This window comes from Xenia sp. Carnegie-2017, unplaced genomic scaffold (genome assembly GCF_021976095.1).
Source record: "Xenia sp. Carnegie-2017 unplaced genomic scaffold, XeniaSp_v1 HiC_scaffold_23, whole genome shotgun sequence".
NCBI lineage: Eukaryota > Metazoa > Cnidaria > Anthozoa > Malacalcyonacea > Xeniidae > Xenia > Xenia sp. Carnegie-2017.
The window spans coordinates 11,118,265-11,127,878 of NW_025813486.1; the positions used below are offsets into that span (position 1 = coordinate 11,118,265).

Here is a 9,614-nt window from a genome sequence, read left to right on the forward strand (position 1 = left end):
AGATTCCGCCATTTAAGATTTTGTGTTTACAGTTGTCACATAAAAAATTACGTCACCTACATACATCTTTTGCTGACGGCAAGACATTGAGAATTATGTGTATTCTCATTGGCAATCACAATCGAGTTTTAGTTACCTTCGTTGTAGAATGAATATAAATGATATACAAAGCAGTTTATATTCTATACAACATATAAAATATATATTTTCAAGAACTTTTTGAAAAAGCTCACAGATAGTTTGGAAGAAAACACAAGCAACAGTTGGAAGGCTACACATTGCATTGAAGCGATAACGGAAACTACTGGACCTTGGACTGGGAATGGATTTCTTGGAGATAGTAGTTTCCGTTATCGCTTCTATGAGAACGAGGTGCTTCTAGCGACTCGAGTGACTGCTTTTAAAATTCACGATAAGTCATGGGCTTGCGGGCTGATATTTTTTGGGTGGCGATCCGGGTATTTTATCCCCCTCCCCCCCCCCAATTTCTCGACTTTTTGTTCTTTGTTCTTTGTACTTTTGTTCTTTTTGTTCTTTTTGTTATTATTAAAGGGTAATAATAGATCTCGTTAGCACAGAATCGTTTTGTCCTTTGTCCCTCCATTTCAAAATTGACACAGGAAAAGAAATTATAACCCGACGATTTGTTCTCTATACTACCTCATCAAAGATCAAGAATATTGATAATTACGTGCAAACCAAGGCTAAGACACTAACCTTTCCCCATATTTAGTGCTGAAATATCGTCCAAGGTGTGAATGCCGACTGCAACAACTACCAAACACTCCTTTTTCATCAAAAAGTTGATTTTTTCCTTTGGAGTGAAGTGCTTCTGTAACTTCAGACTCAAATCCCTCATAAAGGTCTGATGTAGGATCTTTCGCTTTGTCAAATGTCAGACGATCGGGTAAACTGTTTATAAAATCACGAAGAGAATCAATGGCAGCATTGTGTTTCTCAATTGTTAATTTCATCTTGTTCGTGATCTTGGTGATTTGCCTGGACAAGCGAGTGGCAATTTTCTGACCATCTAAACAAGTAAAAGGAATACAAAATTAACATTTACAAGTATTCGAAATATACAGTGCATTACAGTACCTGCATACTTCTTTCTCAATGTTATTAAGAAATGCCTTTCTATGGAAAGTCTATGTAAAGCTCCGATAGTATCTTTTCGTTTTCTTTGTATGACTTGCAATGCAACGACGTCAAAATTAGGATGACCAGGTTTCCATCTTTCTTTTACAGAATGCTTTCGTTCAATATCTTTTAAAATCTTTCGAAACCTGTTTACATAAATTTTGCGCGTATGTAAAAAAAACTTTAAAGCAAAATATTGCTTTGACACATTTATACATACTGGTATAGTTTTTTCGACATCTGATCAATTGAGTAATCTTCAGATGTTATCTGATGTTTTTCTTCAAAACATCCGAATAATGTAGCACTAAGAATTTAATAATTCACCAATTAGGCTCAAAAGAAATATTAAAACGTCTATAGGCATGTATTATAGAGAAATAGCCAGTTTAGTACATTAAAAAACCTACCTTAGTTGTTTAAAATGCAGTAGCTTTTGAACGTACGTCACTTTCCAGTTCTCCGTGGTTTCTTTATGTTCTGTATTTAAAAAGTACGTCTTTAAATCCTACAGACTGAATTGTTAAGAATGAAACTATTTGCCATGAATGACATTATGTACCTGGGTAGACTCTTGACATAATTTCCTTCTCTTTGGCCTCCCACTGACAAACAATTTCAGGATCGTACGTCACTAACAAACAAAATAAATTCGTATTTCCTTGGATGCAAATTGAATTGAGAGTTTGGTTAGGCAAAAGAAATCTTAAATACTTTTCGGCCACAGAAAACATAAGAAATTTCTAACCTACCAGAACTACTTACCAGGTAGTTCGCTAAATAAATTCTTCATTTCTTGTTGCGTTTTAATTTTAAGTTGTAGACATTTTTTAAGCTTCGACGTTAACGATTTTCCTGAAACAAATCATATACAAAAATTAAAACAATTAAGGCGCAACAAACAAATAAAACATATTCATTGTGTCAACGCATAGTTACACATAAAGCAATGACAATATTCAAGCACCTGCATTGCTAAAATTTCTTCGAGATAACTGAAGAAGCGCGTCTGTCAAAAGATCTACTCTTCTACTGGCAGACATCTCCTTAGTAATTGCAGAGAACCCACGAAGGTAAGCCCAGAGCCTTTCAATAGCCTCACCATCTGTAAGACCAAAACCATCGAGCCTTCTAGGACTGAATTTGACCTGTTTTTTTGAAGACATTAAAAAATAATATTTTACCTACGGGGGCTTTTAATCAAGGAAGAAACCAGAGCAGAAAAGATTGTCTCCTTCAATCGCTACATCATTACCCAGGGATGTACTTTTCTGGAGGGAGGGGGTGCTCTAGTTTGGATAAGATTCTAGTGGCTGCTTGTTGCCGTAGCATGCAAGACATTTTTCGTTAAATTTTGTTACTTATATACAATGATTGGAGATTTTTGAAATTGTGCTCCATAAACCCCAATTACGATCGCTTGATGGTTTGATATACATAAATTTCTTAGGGAAAATGCTACTCCTCATCCATCTCCACTAATCACGGTTGGAGGAGAGCACATTCCTCCGCTATCCCGCCTCTTAATCCATCCCTGTCATTACCAGGTACAAAGCTTTATTCATTACCTGGCATGAAGCCTTGTGTCCATAACAATGAAATATCGGCACCGAAATTGACACTTTTGACAAAATGTCATGCCTCTTGTTTGCCTAGAACGGTACCAATTTATTCAAAGTTTAGTTGGTGAATGAACTTGTCCCACATCATACATACAACATTAAGATACCTTTAAATGTGATGATAATACACATCCAATATCATACATTATTTTAAATCAACACCAGGACTTTGGTCAGCATCTTTTAAAATGCTTTGGATTAGGAACAGCGTATACGAAATTCTGAATATTAATAATAAGACACTAAATATTATTAAAGGGTAATAATAGATCTCGTTAGCACAGAATCGTTTTGTCCTTTGTCCCTTTATTTCAAAATTGACACAGGAAAAGAAATTATAACCCGACGATTTGTTCTCCATACTACCTCATCAAAGATCAAGAATATTGATAATTACGTGCAAACCAAGGCTAAGACACTAACCTTTCCCCATATTTAGTGCTGAAATATCGTCCAAGGTGTGAATGCCGACTGCAACAACTACCAAACACTCCTTTTTCATCAAAAAGTTGATTTTTTCCTTTGGAGTGAAGTGCTTCTGTAACTTCTCCTGCCTTAAATATCTGACAACTCTAAAATAAGGTGGAGCACATTATAGATTAGCGCATATATAACAATTGTTTTATTACTGTAAAAATAAACATGACAGTTTACACAATCAAGTCATAGACCATCCACGTAGCTACTTACGTATGTATCAAGGCCCATGGACCTGCATGAAGCATAGACCCACTTTTCTCAGGGGCGAAGCCTGCCCAATCTTTTACTCTTACAATGCAAATTTGTCAGCAAAATTGTTAATAATTTCTTTAGAAAATCAAATCCATTCATTGTTTTTCCAGTGATTGAATACAAAAATATTGCAATGTAAAAGTAAAAAAGTGCTGGCTTTGCCATTGCTTTTAAAGTTTGTTTTCAAACTATTCACTCCCCTTCACAGAATACTTTTGAAAAGGCTTCAAAGTCCTTCATCATGCAATAATTACCTCTCCTACTTTGTTATTAGACTTGCTATATTGATCAACAAAATCATCTACTTCATCCTGATCAGCAAACTTAAGGCAGCCATGGTTTGGGACGGCAAAACTATTCCCTGCCAATGGTAAACATGTAACACTTTATATTTCACAACAACTTTAAATGTTTTGATAATATATGTGACAAAAAACATATAATTTAAAATAGTTCACAAAGCAAATAGTAGGAAAAAAGAAATCAAATACTGAATTGTGGGCAAAGAGGGCAATTTCTATAATCAATCAGGTCTTTCTGTATGAACTTTAATGATCTGACTTGGTGTTTGAAATATCTGACAAAAAAATCAAATTCTTAAATGATATAATATATACAGTCAAACCTCTTGTATCAAATGACCCTGTACTAAGCAGATACTATGTAAAATCCAAAACTTAATCTCATATAGCTAATAATAATGGAAGTATAATGATGAAACCTCAATCAAGCTGACACTTTCATTAAGCCAGTCAAAACACTAGTCTGTTGTCCAATGGTGTGTACTTAAAACGGGTTAGACTGTACTACTCTACACATATAATCTAACTATTAGGTCTACAATAACTGTAAATAGACTTTTGTTTTATAACATATAACATACCTGTATTCATCGAATGATCCATTGTTTAACACATTATATATGTTTTTGACCTTAACAAGAATAAAATGAACACCTAGTAAACTTGTGCATTTGTTTCAAAAATAAAATAAGGTTGAATACACAAAGTCATAACAGCAAAGGAAACTTCATGTGCAATTTGAATGTGCTCTTACCTTATACGCATTATTTATGTTGTTTGTAAATACGCATTATTTATGTTGTTTGTAAATAACAGTGATTCAATAAAATTTTTTGCAAAGTACAACCCATCTATTTCCACTATTTCATGGGTAGACTATCATATGGGTACACAATTCAGGTTTGTGAGAAATACATACCAGTCTAGGTAGCATTTCAGGATATTCAACTTCAACAGTGCTGCAAAATTTGTGCAAGGATACATGGCTCTTGAGCAAGAATTTTTCAGCAAAATCCATGAAGTCAAAGTGAAATGCAATTTTGGGTTTAGAAGATGAGCCTGGCCACAGCTGGAGTTTAATTAGTTTTTCAGCATCCTTAATACACTGACAGAATTCAACAATTTTTAAATGCTGCCGATCTAAATTTTGTATGAGATTAAAAATTGGATTAATTGATATGCAAATAATTAACATAGAAATTATTGGCCTAATTGATAGTTTTAACAAAATACTACAGATTAAGTTACTTTAGAGTTAAGACATGGTTGTAAAAAATTGCCAGCATTTGATGAATACTAGAGCTTAACAAGCCAAATTCCAAATGTAAAAAGCAAAAATATTTCATCTGAAGAATTGACTTTTGGAAATAATCACCTAGAATTGCCTTCTAATAGACGGCTTAACTTGTTTATGTTTTGCTGGCAGGCAAATTTTATAGGGATTCATCTGTGCCGCCAGAAAGAATTAAGCTTACCTTCCATACTTCAACCAAATGGAAAACATTCCTCGTTCGATGATGGGATTCCGCACACTCAAAACAGTAGAACTGTCCGTGACTGCAATCACGACATCTAATTTCTGCTTTCTTTGCTGGTATCCCATCTTCTAAACATTTTACGCAGAGTTTTCCTGGCAACATGGCACAATTTTCGATGTACGACTTTACTAAATTATCTTGCAAACACTTCCAGGATTCGTTTTCATTCACTCTCCTCCTTTCATATCGAGATCCAGTTCCACGTAAATTATTTGTACCTTCGTTAAGGTTTTCTTGAAAGCCTTCAAATGTATCGATCGTGCGAATGGGAAGAACAACATTAGGAGAGAGAGAAATATTTTTCCTACTAAGTTTCCCAGACGCAGAGTATGTCTTCACAGTCAAACAGTATGGTTTTACCCTGCGATTGCCGCTCCTACTAAGCGCCATCTTTTCTGTCTCACACTAACAGTGTCCAGAGATATTGAGGTCAGGAGAGACAAACATAGCCTTTAGATAGCACAGAAAGCAATCTAAATTGGCTATCTTCCGCATTCTAAAATTTAGAACTCTGAGTAATACCCATTTAGAATGAGCGAAACGGGTGTTTTTTCTGTATGAAAAAAATCGTTCAAAATGAATATTGTGCTATTGTGGTTCTATATTCTACTATGTTGTAGAGGAATACTCACATAGAAGACTTGCATTTCGAATTACTTCTCATTCTTCTTAATTGATAGTTACGTAAACTAGGTTATAATTTCATGTTGCATTTTTAAGCCTCGAACACAAATGTGCAGGCACCATTAAATTTCTCCTCGAAACACATATTGCTATGTGCCAGGACGCCTACAGCCTCAAAAAAATGGAATAGTCAAATGAAAAATTCCATTTCTGGGCACAGGCAAAGCCTCGAAAACACAATAGTGTCCAGGCAACGTTCAATCTACAGATGATTGAACAACACAAGCTTAGACAGCTTTTTACGAATTTTCTGACCATGCAACTTATCGTTTTGCGTTTTGGTCAAGTGATGCATTCTTATTTTCACAAATGCCTCAGCACAACACTTTATCAGTTTATAAGCATGATTATCTGTAACTGTCGACTCTAACACATGCTCATCTAACATGCTAAAAACTTTTTTCTCTACACACACAGATAATACCGTCCCAGCAATTGCACTCGATATGTTTGCTGCATGTGGCAAGCCACCATGGCAGGAATTCACCATCCTCATTACACATTTCTCTGTTTCCTGACACACTTTCAGAAGATCGTCAGTTGGTATGTTTAAACCACCGATGCTATTCCATGCCACAAATAGTTCTGGTGCTCTTTCTTTAGATGATATCAGAGTATCCATACATCATCACAATGGATCTTCCCTTTCACCATTTTTGCGACATAGCCAGCAATATACGATATTCCTGCCTCCTTGTAGTCTGAAAGCTGAATGTAGTTTGAGGTGTCGCTGTAATCGTGGTCAGTTTGTTCTGGCCCACGCAGTTCTAGATCGTATCTTCTTGCAGTATTTACATCGGAAATATCTGCCGACATTTGTTCACTCTCACACCGATCTTCTAGTCTACTTAGAATTTCGGTACCATCCTGAGCAACACAATTTCCATGACCTCCTTTAATGTTATGTCGTTTCAACAGCTGCTTGTACGCTGCTTTGAACTGTCGAGATGTCGGGTTGTTGTTCCAACCTCCTGACCCTCGCACAGCTGAAAAAAACAATTCTAAATGATCTTGACTTGTCTTATAAGTAAGCAAATATTTAAGGGGAGAATTTTCACTTATAACAAGATCCTCAGCAAGCCCTTGCACTGCTTCAATGCACAACAGAAACCCCAAGAATCCTGTTTTCCTCTTATGGGAAAAAATCGACTTTCCATCAGCACCCTTCAGATTTAAGATGTATTGCCTTGCTTCATCCAAGAAGGTTTTTATCAGCTTGTAATTCGCTTTCCATATTGGTGCTTTGTAATTTTTAGCAATTGGATTCCTGGAATTCAAAACGTCAAACAAGAGATCAAATACTCGAATGAATTTGACTGTTTTATCAAACCCTTTAAACTGTGGAAGTTTGAGCTTACCTTCACAGAACTCTAAAGCATCTGCAACACTCGAGCTGAGTGCTTGCACTGCTAAATTTACCTTCATTTTCTGTGGCTTCCAGTTTATGTGAGCTTTCTTTAGTTTGTTGGCAAGTCGCAAGCCTTCTGAGGCTTGCAGTTTTTCTAGCTCAACTAAGTATTGCCATCTTACCAAACCATCTTTTTCATCCTTCAGATTTCTCAATTCAGAAATTGCTCCGCTGACAAGCTTGATAATATGACAAGGATCTAAAAATGCATTAATTTTCAACATTAAATAAGATGGATGTAAAAAATATGCTTGGAAATCATTAAGTGAAAGTTTCACTCCAAGCAACTTCATCATTGCAAGATGTGTGGATGGACCATCACACGTTAAACTTCCAACTTTAACACCAACATCATGCAACTGCATCAAACACTCCTTGGTTAAATTTGCTTTTACTTCTGCAGTGAGGCCATCTGCCAAGAAGTAACCAACTGGTACTTTCCAAGATGAATCTAGAGCAACAGCCATGTACACCAAATCTTCTGTTGCTTCAGGGAGTGAATCATCATCAATCCCAGTACCAAGGTCAACATAACCACAAACTTTTTGACCATCCCATTCTACGTGTTTGCGGATTGACATTTCATCCAGCATCAATGCACATATGACTTCCTTGCCATCTTTCTTTGATTCTTGAACCTTCACTTTCAAAGCATTCAAGGCATCCTTGGTGAAACCAGGGTCACCATCCATGGAATTATACCAAGATCGAATTACTCCATGATGAGGTAAGGCTAAATTAAACTTCTCACGAACATAATCATAAGCCTTAGGCGAGTAAAATTTCAAAGTTAGTTCAAAAGCTGCAATTCTGGGGGGTATTGAGCACCTTTTTTACCCTGAGTGTTTGCCACTAAACGACTCAAAATATCTTCAGGAACTCCAGATAGTGAAGCATTAAGAAGTTCAGCTTGATCAGAGCTGATCATTTTATCATCTTTAAGGCAATCAATGATTGACAATAAATCATTTACCTTCTTTTTCAGTCTACTTTTTTCCTTATTAGACACTTTTAACCTCTTTCTATAAGACTCTGCCCGGTCTATAACATCTTCGAATTGTCTTTTCAGTCTCCTGGGAGACTTAAGACAATATGAGTGATCATGAATAGAAAAATGACCACTCACCTTTTCAGTGCTCTACGTACATTCAACATACTGCACCTGTTGAAATAATGTGGGCACGGCACTATCTTCTAGACACATTTTGTTACCTGATATTCTCCTCATGCTATCGGAAAAATGATCGGAACAAACTTTGCTCCACTTAGTTAGAACTGTGAGAGGCGACCATTTCTTTATACTATTTACCCATTCCGAAAAAAGTGCAGGGTTTTTTTCTTCGTCAGGAAAACTATTTGAAATAGATTAGTAAATTTATTGTTTCATGCGTTGATTCAACAAATAAATAAAAAAATTTGTTGAATTTTTTAAAAAACACACAGGAAAACATCAGTGTATGCAGTATTTAAGACAATGTGTTTTCATAAGGCCTAACAGATTTTGGGGCTTTCAATTGTATAAATGCCGATTCAATCTTTCGGGAACAAACAAGATAAGCGAATAACTCACCTGTGAAAAGCGATGTGCTTCGTGTTGTCAACATTACGACATTCTACAATTGAACATCGATTAGGCATTTTTGAAAAAAATATTGTTTTGGCCTTGAAAAATATTGTTTATTTATCATACAGCTCGCAATTGCATTTGAAATTTCAACTGAAGGCGGGAAAATCAATAACATCAATCCGGGGGAGGTCGAGAATATTATTTTTTTGTAAAGCGATCATTTCAGCGGAAATACGTCCTTTGGCCGCCATTTTTTTGGCGTCCTCGCCCCAGTAAAGTTAGCCGGTCTAGTTATTATAGAACTCAATGGTCTGAAGCCACAAGAAGCTGATTTGCCGCTTCGCGTGTATCTCGCGTGGACTGTTTTATTTGTGTGACGGATTGTTTTGCAAAAACTGCTAACTTGGAAATAGAATGCTAGCCTAAATGCTTTATTTTTTTCAAAACCGTTAGCAAAATTTGGTTATTAATGTGTTAAGATGCATTGTGGACGTTCCAAGACATGTTTTGTATACGTAACGCTGTATTATATAAAACATAAAGTGAAAACTTGCTTCGAAATATGAATTTCTCATTTGTCGGCGAAAGACCAAAAATTTAAGTTAAAAATGATAACAGGTA

The 9,614-nt window shown here is 35.9% G+C and overlaps 1 protein-coding gene across 5 annotated transcripts; it reads right to left on the reverse strand.

The window, feature by feature from the left end:
• Positions 1 to 538: 538 nt before the first annotated feature.
• Positions 539 to 4,732, reverse strand: LOC124448584. 5 transcript variants are annotated; one of them, XM_046999546.1, is made up of 13 exons: positions 4,716 to 4,732; positions 4,378 to 4,427; positions 3,749 to 3,855; positions 3,186 to 3,334; positions 2,870 to 2,983; positions 2,709 to 2,792; positions 2,108 to 2,288; positions 1,906 to 1,995; positions 1,703 to 1,774; positions 1,551 to 1,620; positions 1,361 to 1,447; positions 1,099 to 1,286; positions 539 to 1,030 (listed from the first exon to the last, which is right to left on the reverse strand). In XM_046999546.1, the coding sequence occupies exons 5-13, from the start codon at positions 2,906 to 2,908 to the stop codon at positions 705 to 707; spliced, it is 1,137 nt and encodes a 378-aa protein (XP_046855502.1). In that variant the 5' UTR covers positions 2,909 to 2,983; positions 3,186 to 3,334; positions 3,749 to 3,855; positions 4,378 to 4,427; positions 4,716 to 4,732; the 3' UTR covers positions 539 to 704. The 5 variants fall into 5 exon arrangements, with proteins under 5 accessions (XP_046855502.1, XP_046855504.1, XP_046855503.1 ...); XM_046999548.1 differs by lacking the exon at positions 4,716 to 4,732 and having other exon boundaries at positions 3,758 to 3,855; positions 4,378 to 4,516; XM_046999549.1 differs by lacking the exon at positions 4,716 to 4,732 and having other exon boundaries at positions 859 to 1,030; positions 1,107 to 1,286; positions 4,378 to 4,686.
• Between the last annotated feature and the right edge of the window lie 4,882 nt (positions 4,733 to 9,614).